The sequence below is a fragment of the Martes martes genome (genome assembly GCF_963455335.1).
Source record: "Martes martes genome assembly, chromosome: 9".
Lineage (NCBI taxonomy): Eukaryota > Metazoa > Chordata > Mammalia > Carnivora > Mustelidae > Martes > Martes martes.
Window position 1 is genome coordinate 62,930,563 of NC_137896.1, and position 19,912 is coordinate 62,950,474.

The following is a 19,912-nucleotide window of genomic DNA, read 5'->3' on the forward strand; positions in this document are numbered from 1 at the left end:
CAAACTGCCAACTGACCCAGCCATAAAGCAAGCAGAGATAAAGATTTACAGTCCAACATGATACAATTAGACATTCACCTTCTATTTATTTCAGTGCAGCTGAGCATTTAACCTACTTAAAAGCCAAAGGTTTTTCATAAAAATATAAATGCTTGTTTATCATTTGTTCTATGCCACCTCCCCTGCATCCTACAAATTAGTCTATTATGAATGAAAAGATTAGTTTGTTTCAGAGAAAGGAGTAAACAGGAATGGTTTTTGTAAAATCCTTCTAGACATGCAAAGATAAAAGATGCCTTTACCACACAAAATAATCAGATACAAATACCTGTTCAGAAGCAGCACACCTAAGGAGTACTTTAATCAAATATTTAGGTTACCTGCCAAAAAGACCATGATCTCTTCAAAATGCAATGCGGATTAAAGTGTTATCTAACACAAGCAGAAAACTAACCTTGGAGTGGAAGTTTGAAATGTGTTCATCATAATTTTCATGTCTTTGGATAGAGAAATCAGCTTTTTCAGCTAGATTGCAAAACTGGTTTAAAGTACTCCCTCGGCGTGGGGCGAATACCATTGCTTTCCCCTAGAACGTTAAAAAGGAAATTCACACATTTTAGAACTGGAAGGCAACCAAACAGAACAAACACTGGGGGAAGCATTTAATGTCCTGCTCTCGGGTAGGAAACACAGTTGTTCTTGAGACATCCACACAGGATGGACAGTCACAGTGAGAATAATTTCAAGGATAGATATACATCAAGTAAGAAAAAAAATATGTATATCTCATATTCAAAGGTTGCTATGTATTATCCTTTTCAAGTTGTGCACGCAATAAACAAAACGTGGCTCGAAGTTGGTGTTCTGTACGATGCACACCTCTCTTGGGTCCAGGGGTTCAAACCATCAACTAGCTTTTAGAGTACCTGGTCCAAGGCAGTGCCACCCACCTGGAGACTCCTTAGCTGCTGCCAGCGTGTCCCCAACACAGCTCCAGAGCATGTGGCAAAGGATGCTTACAGATGTTAGTTTATTGTACCCAGGAAACTCAATACCAAGAAATCCTCCATAGAGACAGTAACTGCGGTCTCTGTTAGAGAATTTTCATGTTTCCGTCCTGCCACCAGCCTTTTCTGGGACCATGCCACCAGAGACAAGGCTCCAGGATCTTGGTTTCCAACTTCAGTGAATCCTTCATAATAGCCATCATTAGAGCAAAGCAGCTCCTCACGACACTCAGATGATTGCTTTTCAAAGGAAGTGGTATAGGGGCGCCTGGGTGGCTCAGTGGGTTAAAGCCTCTGCCTTCGGCTCAGGTCATGATCCCAGGGTCCTGGGATCCAGCCCCACATCAGGCTCTCTGCTCAGCAGGGAGCCTCCTGCTTCCTCCTCTCTCTTCCTGCTTCTCTGCCTACTTGTGATCTCTGTCTGTCAAATGAATAAATAAAATCTTTAAAAAAAGAAAAAAACAAAGGAAGTGGTGTAACGAGGGTAATCGGGCTTTTCTAAATAAACTGCACAACCTCGTAAGATTGCTGCAGTGGGGAGAATGGGCAGATTTGAGCAAGCTATGTACCAGATTTTTCAGAAGACCACTGGACAGGAAACTCTGCAGTGTGCATTTGCTGATGGGTGGGTGTGGACCTTTCCTTGCCCTCCTAGACATGCACACAACAGCTAAACTTCAGAATCTTCTTTGCTTTTTGTTTAAGAGATGACTGTATGCTCTGTTAACTTCAAGGTTCTACTTCACTTTTATGAAATGCCACTTCAGGTTTTGAGGGAATCATGAAAGTATACCCCAGTTTCTTATGAAAGGTGGTTTCCTGTTTATTACGGCCAATTTTTTATTGAGCGTCCACTCATGTCAGGAGTGTCCGCTCAAGGACAGGAACTCCGACAGTGTAGGTATCATAGGCTCCATGTTACAGGATGCTCGGAATGGTTGAAGAGTTGACCAAGACGACACAACTGGCAAAATATGCGTACTTCCAACGCAGACGCTCTTTCCACCCCCTCATTGCCTCCTTATTAGTAATAGTGATGGCAATAATAATAATAATGGTGACCACCGTGCAGGGCGCTTCATGAACCTTCCCTTTCATCCCTTCAACCATTTCTCAATGACCTTGTGCAGTAGACATTACATTTCACAGATGATTAAACATGCAGCGAAGGCTTTGAAGAATATGAGGAGGAATATGTGGTAGAAGGGGTTCTGGGCTTAAAAAGTCTCCACCATTACACAGCTGTCACCTCAGGAAAATTAGAAAAAAAAGCCACAGAACTGTTGAGCTAGAAGGGACCTTGGGGAGGACATAATCCAATTTCCTCAGTCACCCCAGCTGACCCATCAAGGTTCCTCACTCACCAAATGGGAAGAACAAAGTCTGCTCTGCCCCCCCCTCACCCCCCCACCCTCCCACCCCTGCAGCCCAGAGAAATCACGAGGATTCAAATGAGGTGATGAATGTGAAAATAATTTGAAAAGCATCTGAAAAGCAAGGTTATGTAGATTAGAAACATCTCCACCACTTAACAGTGCTGGAAAGGTTTTATCAGGTCTCTCTCCCTCTCCCTCTCTTCTCCTCATTTACCTGCAAGAAAATACACCAATACTGTGTCCTGGACATCAAGTGTGTTTTCATACTGTGTTTACATAGACATGTACATATTCAGACACATAATTATAGCAGCACCAATCATGCCACTACACTTAAGGTTCTGTCAGCTTTTCCAATATTAATTGCTATTTTCAGGCGTTTTTCAAACTTAGCAGCAAAAATTCATTTTGATGTGAAACTAGATATAATACATGGTCTTGGCAGGGGAGCAAAAGTCTCCGTTAAAAAAAAAAACAAAAACAACAACAAAAAAAAACCAAAGAGGGAACACCAGTAGGTCATTTTAGTCATTTTTAAAAGCTGGTTGCCATTCTGGATTTTTGAATAATGGAAGTTGTTTTATTTTAAAGTCACCTGCAAAAATTGTCTGACAGTTACAATCAAAGAGTTGATTTTTTAGTAGCTATTATCTAAGCTATGTATCATAATGTTCACAGGGCTACAAGGCTCTTGGCTGGGCTGATGTTTACATTTTTGAGTCCATGCTCCCCACACCCCTAACCCCTTGTTGGTTGGGGTGAGCTGTAGGGGGACCCAGGTAAGCATATGGCAGTCCCCTCTACCCAGACATCTCTCCTTCTTTGGGTCTTCTTCCAGCTTACCTGTCCTTCCCTAACCACCCTCTAGAACAGCCGCTGCTTCCCCATCAACTCTCCCCCCTCCTACCCCCTTTACTTTCGCTCTGAGTGCTCTTCACCACTAACACACGTCACGCCTTTGTTTGTGATCGCCAATCTCCTCTGGCTGGAGCGTACGCTCCCTGACAACAGGATCTTCTAATGTTTTATTCACTGCGTTTTCTCAGTGCCTAGTGTATAGTTGACTCTCAGTCAATACTCATTGAGAGAATAAACTAAATCCAGATGTTGAAATAATTTAAGAAATTATTTCTTTGGGGATTCGAAGGCCACATTCTATTGCTTATTCTTTAGAAAAGATTTTCTGCAAGAAGCTCTTCCAGAGTCAGTGGCTCTGATGGGATTCCAGAGGCCAGCGTTTTGTGTACAATACTGTAGCCGCAACAAGGAGAAAGAGTGGGCAGTAGTTTTAATCTCTAATTCCTCAGTTATGGGTTTTAAAATGCTTTCCTTTTCATTTCATTGAATACAGACACCTTTGAGATGGGAATCAATATTGAGGAGGGACAATCGTACATCAACCATTCATTCAATAAACAGTCACGGAGCGCCAGCATCCACCCCATAAGGAATTGGCTTTCGAATTCCCATTGTCCCCAGTGGAGCAGGACACCGGTGCAATCAGAGAAATACGCCTTACAATTTAGGCTGCAAAAATCAAACAAGAAAAAAAATATAGATTTCAAATTAGCCCATCACTTTAGAAAAATTATTTTCAATTTACGAAAGCCCAACTTTCTAGGCATTTGAAGTCATAGACTCATCTTAAACTCAGAATGAACACTCAATTGAACGTAAAATTTTGACTGATGGGCAGAAATTTGAGAGAATTCATTTATCCCTAGAGAGGAGAGAGGAGTATTTCCACTAAACAGCAATGATATTGTTTACATCGTGAGCTCAGTTGTTGTTATTTTGCTAGACTAATCTATACTCATATATTAAAGGGTGTATACTTCAGGAAAAAATAAGTATGCTTCAGATTTCTTTTAAAAGGAATATGCTATGCCAGTGAAATGCCTTTATTCCTGTTCCATTTCTAGGCAACCAACTATTAAATGCCAATTACATGTTTAAGCTTATGTTTATTTTTTCTTTACCTGGTTTCTGAGATGCCGCCTTTCCCTGCTTCCTCCCCTGCGTCTCTCTCAACCCCCTTCCCTGGCTTCTCCACCTGCCCCTTGATTGTCAGTGGTCCCCAGGGCTCTGCCTACTTTTTCTCCCTGAGCCAAGTGTACCAAAGTCCATGACTTCAGCTCTCACCGATGCATCAACACACTGGAGTATTTATCTCTGGCATTCACCAAAGTCCAGGACCCACCCCTGTTTTCAGGTGCCTCCTAGGTCTCTCCATGGGGACGTTCTGCAAGTACTTTTAACTTATTCTGTCTACAGTGGAACTCAGTACCTCTGGCCTCAAACCGCAGATTAGACTCCCTGTCCCTGGGATGCCTCGGCTGACCACCCCTGGCCTCTACGGCGTGCCTCCTCCCTGCCAGGCTCTCCTGCTCTCTGCTTCCACAGCTCGCTCATACCGCTGCTATCTTCCTAACCACACTGTCACGTAACTGCTCGCTTGTTTGTCTCTCACGCTAGACTGCGAGCTCTTTCAGGGCAGGATGACGTTTTATCTCAGTCTACCCCCAGGTCCTAACACAGCCTCTGGCATCTGAGAGGCACCCAGTAATTGTCTACTGAATGAGCTCCTCCGTGAATATCCTCTCAGTCCCCTCTTCTCCACCTTCAGATCTCTACCCTCTCCTAACTGGACAATTCCATGTACAAGTTGATTCACGATGGTGCCTTGAGGAGCTTTGCGGCTTTCAGGCTCTCTCTTACTCCACTGCAGTCTCTATGCTGGCCAATCTGATCTTTCTAGAACCCACATCTGACTATACTACTGCTCAAACACTTTCAGTGGCTCTCTTTTACCCAGATAAAAAAGCCCAGTCTCTTCACACAGTGTCCTCAGCCTTTCATAAAATGGCACCCCAAACCAAGTCCTCACAGTCCAGCCAGGGCAAACTTCTCTCTCTCTCTCTTTTTTAAAAGATTTTACTTATTTATTTGACAAAGATCACAAGTAGGCAGAGAGGCAGGCACAGAGAGGAGGAAGCAGGCTCCTTGCAGAGCAGAGAGCCCGATATGGGGCTTGATCCCAGGACCCTGGGATCATGACCTGAGCCGAAGGCAGAGGCTTTAACCCTCTGAGCCCCCCAGGCGCCCCCCAAACTTCTCTTGTTGATCCCAAAACACAACATGCTTTTTCATGCTCCGGACCCGTGAGCGCCGTTCCCTCCACCAGGGACGCTGCCTTCTAGACCCCTTCCGTGAAGCTTAGAAGCTTACTATTCAGCACCAAAGGAAAATGTCACTGCCTCTAGAGAAGCCTTCCTCAGGCGACTAGTCAGTCACTCTTTCTGGCGTACCCATCACCTTTCGTTGTAATTCCTGGTAGTGCAGGCACTAGTGTGCCCTCCTAAACGGAGATTCATGATCCGTGTTTACACCCGCACCTCACATTCCAGGACAGTGCCACATACTGAGTAGTTGCTCAACAAATGCTTGTTGTATGGAGACAGAGTCCAGACCCTTGAGTATCTCCCATTCTACAGAAGGTATGAATTAGAAAGATTGTCAAAACAAATAACAACAGCCCCACACTATGACCCAGGGCTGGGCTGTTACAAGCTGTTTTGCACTCTCCACTGTGATTCCACGTGTGTGTGTGTGTGTGTGTGTGTGTGTGTGTGTGTGTTACATGTCCACGAACAGATTATGAATTCTCTGGGGGCAGAGACTCAGTACCATGCATGCTGAATAAGCAGCTGGGTAGATTTCAGGAAAGAACTTCTAGAGCTAGGCCCCTGCTCTGAGGGTCTTAAAACCATCTGGGGACTCTTCCTACAAACTTTAGAGGCAGGTATGGCTGAACACAGATTCTCACCAAGAACAAGGTGGGGGTGGCGGTTTGTGTGGCCTCTGACCCAGCGAGCCAGACAGGAACAGAGGGGCCTTCCAGGACCATCTCAGTTCACTACCCTGAGCCCACACTCACAAGGCATTTCCCTAACATAACCCAAAACAGAGGTTTGTACAGATGTGTGGACAGATGTTGGATTTAAAAAAATTAAAAAGGAGGGGCGTCTGGGTGGCTCAGTGGGTTAAAGCCTCTGCCTTCGGCTCAGATCATGGTCTCAGGTTCCTGGGATCGAGCCCCGCATCGGGCTCTCTGCTCAAGCGGGAGCCTGCTTCCTCCTCTCTCTGCCTGCCTCTCTGCCTACTTGTGGTCTCTGTCAAATAAATAAATAAAAATCTTTAAAAAAATAACAAAATAAAATAAAAAAGGAGGAAATCTCTCTGCTCTTCTAAAACCAGAGCCAATGATTTACATTCGTGGCCCTCCTTGCCTCCAGGTGAGGCTGCAGGAATGTGGCAGTTAGTTCGGGCCAGTTTCTAAAGGTTAAATGAATTCCAAGGTGATTATTTTTGAATACTTGACGATTGGTTCACAGCAACCAGCTGGAGAGCTGTCAGCACTGCGTCTCCATCCATTTCTTAATGGTTCTGAGGAAATTCACACCGTCTAGATGGCTTGGTGTCCTTCCCTGCACCGAAAGCCATTTCAGAGGAATATTAGTGGATACCATTTGTTGGTTGTCATTTCCAGGCTAAAGTTCAACTTGCAGGTTGCAGTGGCTGTATTTTAAATTACATTCTGGCCCTCTGATATCAGACACTGCTGATGTTCTTTAAAGAACACAACAGCAGGGGGTCACCTGTCAATCACCAGCACCACGGAGCCACTCACGGGAGGGAAAAAGGTTGCAGAGGGGCAAGGGGCAGGGGGTGGGCTGGGGGAACATTGCTTCTTGGAATAAGTAAATTTTGCTGACTTCATTCCTTTTTAGTACCTGTTCTTTTCTTTTTGCCTTTTTGAATTTGCTAGAAAGTTCCTTGTAAGCAGTCTGGCAGAAGTCAAGAGTTTCACAGCTACTCTCAACCCACAAGTTGAGGAAAGTTTCCATTTGGGGTCGGCCGCAAACACTTCCTGTTGAAATCTGGGGCTTTCTGTAGTGACTTGGCAACCACAGGTACCCGTGTGGCTGAGGATCCAAGCCAAGCCAGAAGCCCACCTTGGTGGCTAGGCTTTCTCTGGGGTTGGTCCCCCTCCCTCATGACTCTGTTACAAAAAGGGAAAAGCAGGAAAACTCCTCCTCTTCATCTACTTTTTTTGCGACTGGGTTATAAGACTCCAGACCACTGATTTGCCTCAGCTGGACATCAAGGAACCATGCACCCCAAAATGGCAGATTTATTTCTTCCCCCAGCTTGCCACCTAAAACCTCTTGTTCTCCCCTCTAGCAGTAATCTCTCCCCGCTTGCTCTGTCTGCAGTAAAAAGTGTCCTCTCCATCCAAGTAGACAGTCCTCTGGGGACCAATGAGGGGGCTGATGAAGGCCTGCAAAACATGAGTGCAGGGGGCATGCAGCATGCCCAGATGTGTGCAGAAGTCACCAAAGTCTGTGTCTAGAGAAGAGTGTATCCCCAACCCCCAACAGCACTTCTGCAAGAAAGATGCCCCCTGTATTCTGTACTCCCCACAGTCTTCTCTGGGTCTTTTTCAAGGTGACAAGAGCTAACACAGACTCAGAGCCCGTCATGCGCTAAAGCTTTCTGACGCATTGGCTTGTTCCCTCCCCGTGTTACAGATGGGGATCCCAACAAGTGGCAAAGCCCAGATCTGCACCTTAAGCTTTCAGACTCCAGGGTCCAAGCATACCTTCCCACTGTGAGGAGGACTTAGAAGAACCTAAGGTGAGAGAGGTAGTTCCAGAGGCTAACAGTGCTAGTTTGGGCCTGGAATTTGGCCCTCCTGTCAGTCAGGCTGAAGAGGTCCCTTTGGATGTGTGTCTCATGTGGATTAACCCTGACTAGCTAAGGCAGTGACAAAAAAAGAATTCTGGAATGCACCTTGTGTGCCAGGCGCTGTGCTAGGCATTCACGTCGATAACTATTGTACATCAGCCCAGAGGGAGGACTTATTCCTCCCTCACCCTGACGTGATGAAGCTCTGGCTCAGAGAGCCTTGCTAGCTAGAGCAGACTTGGGTTTTGTATGCAGATACCTCGGACTCTTCCCACCCTCCACCCTAGCTGCAGACACTGGGCCTCCTGCGAACCTGAAGCATTTGGCCAAAGTGCCATTTTTCCAGAGCACCCAGAGAATGTGCTGTATCTGCCACTGAACTTGCTGAGCCTTGAATTACCAAGAACTCAGCAGCCACCAGCGCAGCCCCGGAAGTTGTCTCTTTGTGGGTGTCCTGTGGCACTTACAGCACCCAAACCACACACCACGGAGGAGTCGTCTTGGACTCAAGAGAATGTTAAAAGCAGCTCTCAGTGTAATGGGGTAAACTTTTAATATACCTTAGTCTTAGACTGCGATTTCCACGACACATACACTAGCAGGGGGAGAGCCTCTGGAAGCAGAACAGCCGGTCCTGAGAGCTTGGAAGGGGAAGGGTTCAGTTTTTGCTCTGGTTACCCCCAGCTCTGGGAACCCTTCTGGCCCACTGGCACGGGAGACGGAGCTGCCGGTGGTCACTGCCAAGTCTATGTGACTATTCTATGGCCTGCCCGGTGAAGGCCCTGGGAGCACGAGCGGCCTGCCTCCCCAGAACTCCTGATGGGGATGGGAGTCCTGAGCAGTCATTTCAGGATATCCATGTGCCACTCACAGCTTGGGGTTCTTCTCTTATGGCAGCTCTCTGACACCTTAGGCTAGACTATCCAGCAGCCTCGCGCAGCGTCCAACCCACAAGGGGCCCGAGCGAGGGCCCCTCCTCTCGTTTTGAATGCTGCAGTCTGGGCAGACCCCTCTGATCTGGCCTCCTGGCTCCTCACATAGAATGAGCAAGCACCACCTACCCCAGGGCTCTGCCTCATCCTTCTCCCGGCTACGGGTGAGTATCAGCTGTCACTAGGAGGGCGGTCATGTGCGGCCACACTTCAGACAAGGTTCGGGGTTTAATAAAGGCTAAGGGAGAGCTGCTAGAGATTCCAGCCCAATCTGCACTTCAGACTATTCCCAGCCTGGACGGTTCTGTATTGTAAATCACTCACATGATTCACAAGAGATCTTAGGCAAACCATGCAAATCCCTGCAAAACGGAGTATTTGCCACAAATAGGCTTTGGAGGGTGTTGGTGAAGTACAGTTTGTGCAGCGTGAGATCCGGGAGTCCTTGAAAGCATTGTATTTATGTATGATACATTTTTCACAGAGGCCTTTACGTCCAAGAATCTCTGTGCCCTCTCTGAAAATCCTGACCTTGCAAGTCACAAGACTCACCCAAGGTTAACGGGGGGATGAAGAGGCCCCCAATTCCTTCTTCGACCCTCAACTTGGGCTGCTCACTCAACCGTGGCTGCAGCCATCAATAGCTCGGAGCACGCCCCTTCCTTGCCTCAAGACCTGCTCCCCACCTCACAGGGGGAACTGAGAAGGCCAATTTAATTTAATTGATTACCACTTACCAAGCGGTGGTTTCTCCTCTGAGAGGCCTATTTAAAGTTTCTGAGCTATACAGAGATAACAAAATAAAAAGCAACAGTGTAAGGCAAAGGACGATTATCAAATTGCTCTGGGAACCTTCAATGTGAAAAAGATATAAAAGAAAGATTGAAAGGTATTAGTCTCTAAGTCTCATTGAGGTCAGAAGACTAGAGCAAACCTTTGGAAAAAGACTTTCAAAACAAAACTTCAGAAAATACTTTCCACACACACACACACACACACACACACACACACACTGCAGTCCTTTCTCAGATAAATATGAGTTCCTGTCTTAGACTGCATTAACATTGTTAACCTATTTTAAATTCCTATGGCACAGCAAGAGTCTTACATACTTATAAGATTTTTTTTTTTTAATGCATGAGCTTTAAACTCATTTTCTTACTTTAAATAGATGTATATTAACTCTCCGGTTAGGCTGCAGGACCTCCTAGCTTAGTGTAACAGCCCAACAAAATAAGAGTGGCTACAAACTCTGTAATTTACTCACAGGCATAAATGGATATATAAATGTAAAAATGTGCACAATATTTTATGCCATGCTTGGCTTCATTGTGACCTAATGTTTATAATATGTAAATAATGGCTTCCTTTTAAAGCAAAGAACTTTTAATATACAGATTCATCTGAAGTCCTTTTTCTTTGATATAAACAGAAATAAAAAGAAAAAAATACTCTTTTGCAATAAATAAATACCCAATGACAAAGGTTACTACTGAAGGGATTTAAAATGACAGAAGTCAACAGAAAACTTTCAATATCATACTTCTACTTTAATATGAAGATATTGTTATCAAAGGAAAAGACTCAAGAAATTCTTTGATAAAAATAATCTCACACTATCTTTGAAGCGGTTTCATTTATTTTACTACCCACTGTGTTCCTTATCAGAAGGCCAAGGGTAAGAAGTTTCCTAGTTATGATTAGGAAAGAATCTGATAGATCAGAAGACCCAATTGAAGTTGGACATAATAAGTATTAAAGTATTACATGACATTAATCCTGCCATTCCATTACTCTCTCCATCTTTGTGCACAGACTAATTATTCTGAAGCCAGTGTTCGGGAGAAAATAGAAACATACTTACTCTGGGCTGGAGTAATCTCTTTATTGCATCAACAAGGCTGGCTCTGTACTGGTCCAGAAAGAGGCTGACATTGAGAAGAGAGCAGAATCCAGATTAAACTGGGTTTCCAAGTCTAATGATACTAATGGAGGTAAGCACAAAGCTAATTATACATGTTTACTCAACACCAAAGGGGAGAAATTGTTTCCTTCCATTCAAGTGTCTCACGGGAAGAAAAAAAGATTGTGGTCAGTGTTATCCAACCAAAGCCAAGTCATCAACATTCAGTTGGCCAAGATTCACACACGACTGGGCCATGTGTTAATGTTAAAGGGACAATGTCTAAACTGCTCTTTGGAGGAATCATCTGGTTGAGATGAAACACTTCCTGTCATTAGAGCCCAGTTTCTGTAGGCCTGGGCCATCCGTCCACTGAGGGTACTGTGAGGTCACTCTCCAGAAACTAACACCAGCCCTATGATGCTCAAACCACGGAACAGATCTCAGGTAGCAATGGTTTTTGGTGGCCAGGAGCAGTACTGAGGTCAGACTCAACCAGTGACCCAAGAGTAAACAGTTCCAAGAACAAAGACCAGATTTGGGCTAGATAACACAGAGGCCATGGCAACTCTGGGGTTTTCTCTCCCTTAAACCTTCATGTTGATTTTTTTTCCAGTTTACTGTGATTTTTCATCTTTCTCCTTCGGTCTTTTGAGAATTTCTGTTAGTGTTCTGTCACCCCTCTGGTGGGTCCATCTGAGCCTGTCTTCACCACGCCTCATCTTGGATGCCTGGGGAGATTTCCCTTCTCTGGGACTCGTGAGCCAGAGCATTAGCAGCCTTGTGCATCAGCAATCCCATGAGGGGCCTGAGCCCTCCCACTCCCATTTCTAATGCTGTAGTTTTCTGTGGGCCCCTCTGCCTTGGTCTCCCTGCTCCTCACAAAGCATGAGTAAGTGCCCCTTACTCTAGGGCCCTACCTCAACCTTCTCTGAGCTAAGGGGAGCTATGAGCTGTCAGTAGGAGAGCTGCTGTGTGGAGTCACACTGCAGGCAGGGTTTAACAGCACTCTGACCCTTCTGCTAGGTATAGCCTTCACACAAGGCCTCAGTTTCCTCAGTCAATAAAGGGCTACTTAGGCAGCAGTGGTGGGCCTCACGTCAATCATATATATTAGCTGACAAATATTTGTGGAATACCTGCTACATGTTATGGGCTGTTTTAGGCACTGGAGACAAGCTAGGAAAAAAACAAGGTTCCCATCCTCAAAGAGCTTCTGGTCTCTAGTAACCTATGCACAGCAAATTCTAGCACAGCATGCGTACCTAGAAGGACGCTGTAAGTGTCGGCTTATTGCCTGACTAGTGGGCCAACAGGGTTTGAAATCGAGCAGCCTGTGTAGGGTGTTGGTTTCAATGACCCTAAAACAGGGTGTATAAACTCCTTGACTGGTACTGTTAAGGAAGAATCAATGCTTAGGTAAAATGCCTCACTAACCAGATTCTCTTCCAACCAATTCTCTCATTTAAGAAAGAGGAGTGGGGAGAGCAGCTTATGAGAAGTTGCCAAGAAGTCAGAGCTTGGGTTTCATCATGGCATGTTCGGTAGAAGGTTCTTCTATAAAGGATGCTTTGAGCAATGGAAAAAGAATCCTTTTAAGAGGAACTAGAAATCATGTCTAGAATGGGAACCTTATCCCAACTCCATCCGGCAGTCAGGATACCCTGATGATGTGCCAGGAGAAAATTTTCCCATCCTTCTATCAAACAATACTTAAATCCTAGAGTATAGACTATATCTAATACAAATGCTATAAAAACTTGCCTGTAAGGCATATTAATCAGTGATTAATAGTCATTAAAGGTTGATAAGAAAGGAATAAAATTCTATCTAAGTATCTTTTAAAGTTTTCAGGGCTGGGGTGCCTGGGTGGCTCAGTGGGTTAAAGCCTCTGCTTTCGGCTCAGGTCTTGATCCCAGGGCCCTGGGATCGAGCCCTGCATCAGGCTCTCTGCTCCACAGGGAGCCTGCTTCCTCCTCTCTCTGCCTGCCTCTCTGCCTACTTGTGATCTTTGTCTGTTGAATAAATAAATAAAATCTTTAAAAAATAAAAAAAAAGTTTTCAGGGCTATATACCTCACTCTTTAGTGGGATGATAATATCTTAAATTTTAATAATTATAAGAATTCTCCTTTTTTTTAAAAAAAAAAAACATTTTATTTTCAAGTAATCTCTATACCCAACATGGGGCTTGAACTTACAATCCTGAGGTCAAGAGTTGATGCTCAACTGACTGTGCCAGCCAGGCGCCCCTCTGGTTTTGTTTTTTAAGAAGACTATCACTGCAGGAAAATATCTCTGTCAGTTACTCGGGTCCACTGGGGTCCTGGCTGTTTGGAATATATAACATTAAGCAAAAGACCGCTCTTCAGTTTCAACCTGTGCATCCTAGGAGCTGGTAAGGTTGTTGGAAATAATCAGCCCCTTAAAAACTGAGCTTAAAACATAACCTGATACGGTACTATTTTCACTCAATGTCGGTGATGTGACAAAGATCTTAACATTGCAGGTCACTGGAGAATGTGACACAACACCCATGCACCTATTCCAAACACAGTCATTTGAATGGTGATGATGTCCACTCTATCCTTCCAAATCAAATTTCCCAAAAGCAATTCTTAGAGTTCTCTAATAAATCTTTAATCCCAGCAAGCTCACCTTTCTACTTAGCTCCAAAGCAGAATTTACAAAACTTTGTAGGATATGTCATATGAGCAATTTCAGTGTGCTTTAGCGGGAGTGATAAATAATGTCCTGAAAATTCACCCCTTAAATAAGTCCTAATGGGCTCAGAGAACAACAGTAGCTTAAGTGGATCTATTTAAAAAAAGGCTGAGTGGGTCACTGATTGGAATGGAGATACCATTTCAACTCTCCCTTCTGTTACTGATCAAAATACATCGACAGTCAGTCTAGTTTGGCTATTAACACACACACACACACACACACACACGCACACACAGCCCTCTATATAATTCACTTGTGGCATCAACTCTCACTTTATTCCCTGGATCTGAATCACAAGATTTCATGACAAAGGGAAGGTGCCAGGACACTTTCACCACCTCCCTTAGAATCAGTCAGAGTGTCACGCAGAGCTCAGGGCATCCCCCACTCCACTCATGGGGAAATTAATTAGTGTAGGCGACAAGGAGGCATTTCTCGGCCAGCATCCGCAGAAAGGGGGCCTCTAGGTCATCCTGAAGGTGAAATGTGCTAAGTTAAAATCACTGTTCTAGATTTAACTTTCAGGAGAAGAACGGCCTCTATCAGTATTTATCAACTGATCACTGTGGAGCTGGGACCTATGGGGGTCTGGTCTCCCTTTCACATGGGGTGCCAGGTCTCTGGCAGCTTGTTTATCTTCTCTAGGACTGAGTTTTAGGTATGGGATGAAAGGGCTAGCTGCCTTTGCATTGAAGAGTTTTTCAGGTGTAAATGTTGTGACCTAGACCTACCCATGATCACAGCATTGGGAAGAAAATGAAGAAATTCTAGAGACTGTTTTGAAAAAAAAAAAAAAATTCCTTCCAGAAGAATACCTTAAAAACCAAGCTTCTTTTATCATTTAAAATAATAGGAAATAGAAATGATCCACAGTACATAGTTAGTCCAAAAACGCTGAGAGTGCCAGTGAAGTGATGTAACCTTCCCCCATTTCTCCACAAAGTCTCAGACTGCGCATGCTGATGTGGTATAGCTCAGTGTGTCAGGTTATGGGTGGCATTTCACACTTGCTTTCCAAGCCTTTAGAGAATCCAAATGTACAGAATCATGTTTATTTTTGCAGAGCTACAATAAACTGGAAAGCCATCAAACACTGACTGAAAGTGTTCCTTGGATAAACAGATACACACAGACACACAGACACACACACACACACACACACACACACACCTTACTTTCAGACTCAGATTATTGTGATGGAACAGGAGTCTGGAAAGGCAGGCTGAAAATTAACAATCACTTGCTATCCTAAACTCAGCAAGGACAAGGCTGGACTGCATTCCAGCAGAAAGGAACTCTTATATGAAATTCGATGTTAAATAAGTCAACCAAGGAACTTAAATAGGCCTTTTTTCTTTTTTCCCCTACACTTGTGGTTAAATATTCTAATATTTTGATGTTTGTCAACAGCATCATTTTGCAGGTGTGGCTGTACCTCGATTTTTTTCTTTCTGTTTATTTCAAGGTTGACATTTCACAAGTTATTTAGGAACTGTTGAACCATAAAACTGTATTTCATCGTCAAAAATGCTGAATGGTGAAATAATGACTAGCTTTTGCAGCTCACCTCTTTATTGTATAATCTGGTGGAGCTCCTAAATGGAGATGTGAACTAAGGAGCCTGTCTCTTCTGGGAAATAAGTTATTTCCCCCGTAGCCCACGGGCTTATGAATGTTTGAATGTAAATATATGAATATATGAATGATTTAAAAACATAAACATATCACCCAGCTCGTTTAATCATGTGCATTTTACTTGAACCACAATGTGGGTTTGGAATAGGTCTGTGAATAGAGCTTGTTTTCATGTAAATGGGATCAAGCAGGACCACTCGTTAGCTATTCAGAGAATCGGACAATGCCACCCTTGCTGGAAATGCTTCAGTCAGGAATTTAATCCATGTACCTAATATTTGAACTCCAACTCTTGCTTCATATTCCTACGGCCTAATCCAGATCTCGCTGACTGACAATAACCGAAGGGCGGTGTGAGACAGTGTGATCATGAGTTAACGGGTGGCCCCTGTTTCTGCCACAGAGGATTTCGGGTTTGATCTTGGAGGTAGTGTCCAAAGAGGGGGTTTTTGTGTTTTGTTCTTTTTTTCTTCTCTATGACACTGTTAAAAAAAAAAAATGCAGCATGGTCTTCTAGGGACAGCACCCACATAATAACTCCCGAGAAACACCAGACCGACAGGACATAAAGAGCGGCCAGAGCCAGAGCTTCACTGCTGTGCGCACGACATGCGTGTTAGAAATATCACTGTGCTTTCTAAGTTTCTAAGCAGCTTACGCATCCCTGTGAATATGAAGACAGACCATTACCAAAGCATTTCTTTTGGAAATAATATCAGCATTGCACTGAGAGTAGCTTAATGTTTCACATTTACAAATGGGAAATTATAAACAGGCTGACATTCTGGCACTTACGATGCCAGGGGGATAAAAACCCCCAACTTAACACCTCACGCATAGAAAAGCTATTTATAAAATAAAACTTGGCGGACTTAGTTCATTTGAATCTGTAAATTCTCACCTAGCTACCAGGTGTGTGTGTGTGTGTGTGTGTGTGTGTGGTGTGTGTATCTAACATTGTATTCTGTGATGTATTTGTAATGAAAGCCTTCACTGAATATGCACTATGGATATTAGTTGTCCGTGACCCTGTCGTTCGCTAAGGGAAAAGGACTATTTCTCAAACATGTTGTGTGGCTATTTTTAACCTGAGAACATTAATCAGAAAAGAGCTTAAATCTTACTTCCTCTGCTTGTCTCTCCAGTACAAATAGGATGACATGGTGTGAGTGTCCATGACACAAGGTCTGACAAAGCCAGGCTGTCCTGGTATTTATGTGAAGGACACATTTACCTCGAAATATCCTGGCCAGACCTGACTTTCACCGCGTATCTGGAGCCCATGCATGCGACCCTCGCTTAAACCTCCAAGAAGATGCTGCCCTCCTTCCCTCTTTTCTGCTGCTCTCTGATCTGACTTCTGTGCTTAATCTGATCTAATCCTGCCAGCATTATCTTCATCTGTGCAGTGAAACCTGGAGGATCCTTTCTCATATTTGGTGAGGAGAGGCATTTACTAAATTACTTGCTCAAATCATATGGTGAGGTTTTAGCTCCTTATTTCTGATTAGATGAGGGATGTAACATTAGGCACAATATCATTGATGAGTCCAAAATCTGTTTCTCCCTCTTTTGGAACGAGGTTTTTCTGAAATGGGCTACAAAGACACTAAAAGGGCCATGGAAAGCTAGGAAATCTCAGCTAGAAATACAACAGAATGCTTCTTTTCCATGGAGGAGTGTTTTTTCAGAAGAAAAAAAGAAAGCAAATCTGATTCCAATGACTTACATAGAAGAGTAACCTATTGAAAGTTTTATTTAAAATAGTAATAATGATGACTGCCTGAAAATTTCATTTAACTCCCCTCTAGGGAAAGTCTTCTCCAGGTTCTGGATCTTACAATTGGGTTAATCAATAGAACATAACTTCTTCAGAATCTGAACTTGTATTTTCAATCTCAAGTGTTGTAAGAACATAATGAAACTACGAATAAGGTCTTACTCTTAACAGAGAAAATACTTTTGAACTGTCAATGTTTCCATATGCTAGAATAGTTATTAGTCAACATGCATGAAAGAAAATACCTAAGATTATTTGAAATAATTATTAAGGTTTGATACAGATTTATCCTGTAACTTAGGATCAGACTTCATTAATAGTAAGTAGACTGAGCCAAATGAGAAGACAAAATATCTAATGTAAATTATTTTTAAAAGGCAGGCACCTGACAGAGATTTTAATGTTATTTGCATAACAATACAATGTAATGTTATAATTCCTGTTTTGTGTATAATTAAGTATCTTAATTGAAGACACTGAAAATTTAGATAACAAACATACATTTTAAGAAAAGATATTTCCCCAAAGATATTGCACAAATACGTTTATTTGTCGGGGCACATATGTGTGTGTACACACATATACATATATTCCCTTATATCAATAGTCAGATCTCTCCTAAGAAGTAAGCTAATTGAGCTGTTTGTGTTGATAAACTCCTTTTTCTCCAGACTATTCCTCTCTGAGCCATAATTATTTGCAATTTGCCTAAGTCGTCCATTTACTGATACGTCAAGCATGAAACAGAGGCAATTCCAGAAAATGGAAATGCTTCTCAAAATCAATCTTTGGGAAATAATGTGGTAGAAGTTACTGTGTGATAGAAGACTACCTTGTAACTGTCACAGGGAGATGAATATTAATTTGTTGAGGTTAAGGTGGCTTTGTGCTTCATTTGTTGACTTTGCTTAGCCGTCAGCAAAGCAGCACAGCCCAATTACTCCAGCAAAGCTATTTTTCCTAACAGGAGTTTTATGATTTTTATGTACTTACCAGTCAGCACACATAACAATGTCAAAATGTCCTTCCAGTTGAGAGACATCTGTCTCATTATCCCATCGTAAAACGCTTGAGGAGAAAAAGATTTTAAAAAATTATACTTAGGTTTTTTTTTAAACTTTTGATTTTGAGCTATTAACATTATTTTTTGTGGCACTTGAAATTATTTAAAAGGTATATACAAATTACTTCAAAAGGTATAATAAAAAAAAACTAGGGATGGAACTGTCTGCTCTATATTTTATTTAGTCTTCAAATCTAGAAGAGGAAGCATTCTCTATTTAGATACAATAGTTAAGCTTGTGCTAGTCTTTTTATAGTTTTTTTGTAGATGAACTATAGTCATTACAATGAGTCTAGACTCTTAACATCAATGAGCTACATATTGAGATCAAAGTATTCCCCATCTGACTGGAATGCAAATTTATAAAAAGAAATTATTTGAAACTTAGCATATATCTATCTTGCCTGCATGTCACTTGCATTTCTTATTGACAAAATGAGTGATTTGGCAAGATGGAGGAAAAAAAAGCCAACTTTCATTTGGTAGTCCTCGTTGTAGGCACATTTTAAAATTCACCCATCCTGACAGTCTCCCAAAAGAGGATCAGGTCCTAAACCTCAGATTAACAACAGTAATTAATAACATATTTAAAAAGTCTAGTTGTGCTTAGGAAGCCAATGAAAGATTTTGACTTACTTTTAATTAATAATTGTGATGATTAGCATTTTACCTTCTTTAAGTATTTTAATGATTTAATAATGATCTCTTCACATCAAAACTGATTTGCAGTGCTATTTTTCAGAAAAGTAAAATTGTGCTCCTCTTTTCTTTCTTTCTTTCTTTCTTTTTTTTTTTAAGATTTTATTTATTTATTTGACAGAGAGATCACAAGCAGGCAGAGAGGCAGGCAGAGAGAGAGAGAGGAGGAGGAAGCAGGCTCCCCACTGAGCACAGAGCCTGATGCATGACTCGATCCCAGGACCCTGAGATCATGACCTGAGCTGAAGGCAGAGGCTCAACCCACTGAGCCACCCAGGTGCCCCATGTGCTCCTCTTTTGTATTTTGATTATTATTTAAAACCAAACTGAGTGAGCATATCCTACCCTGTCTAGTTATATTTACTTACCTTGGTGGGTTCTTTATTTCTTCTACATTTTCCCAGAGTGAAAAGCCATTTGTTTGAATACAAAAATAAGTCTTACTTTGGTAAGTTCAAAAGTTCTTCCCATGTACACTAATAAACATTAGTGCTACTGAATTTCTTAAGGTAGAAAAGATTGAACACATCACCACGAAATTATCTATGCAGACTGAGCACTGGTTGCCCATTCACTCATTCGACTCACTGCTACTGAGCACCTACTATGTGGTGGGCCACAGGCCATGCCTTCTTGATGGCAGCCTAGCAGGGCATGTGGACACATAAACCTGTAACTCTGATGCTGTCTCCTATGTGCTGTGCGAGCATACAGACTTAGAGCTCCAGGGAGGGCTTTCCAAAAGAACCTGTCATCCTGTCACACTTGGACAAGCTTTATAAATGAACTCTACTCTTGTATTTGCTTAGACCTACTCGAGAGACAAGGAATGGAGGAAACCAGGAAAGCCGCAAGAGATAAATGCCCACTTTGCTTTTACATTAATTCCTCAAAAACTCCATGCGCCTGTAGAGAATGGTACATAACCAATACCAACTTTTATGGAAACGCCAAGGCCTCCCATGCAACTGGAACTCAGGCTCGGTGGGAAACCAGACCTGTTCAGCTCTCATCAGAGACCCAAGAGTCTTAGAGAGTTTCTA

At 42.9% G+C, this 19,912-nt stretch overlaps 1 protein-coding gene across 1 annotated transcript in view; it reads right to left on the minus strand.

The window, feature by feature from the left end:
• The window catches only part of CAMKMT (calmodulin-lysine N-methyltransferase), a 382,410-nt gene that overhangs the window by 5,711 nt on the left and 356,787 nt on the right, over positions 1-19,912 (minus strand). The window contains exons 8-10 of the mRNA XM_080813115.1: positions 18,101-18,175; positions 10,928-10,991; positions 455-586 (exon numbers count right to left, since the gene is read on the minus strand). Coding sequence (XP_080669241.1) covers positions 455-586; positions 10,928-10,991; positions 18,101-18,175 — 271 coding nt within the window. The remainder of the gene's footprint in view (positions 1-454; positions 587-10,927; positions 10,992-18,100; positions 18,176-19,912) is intronic.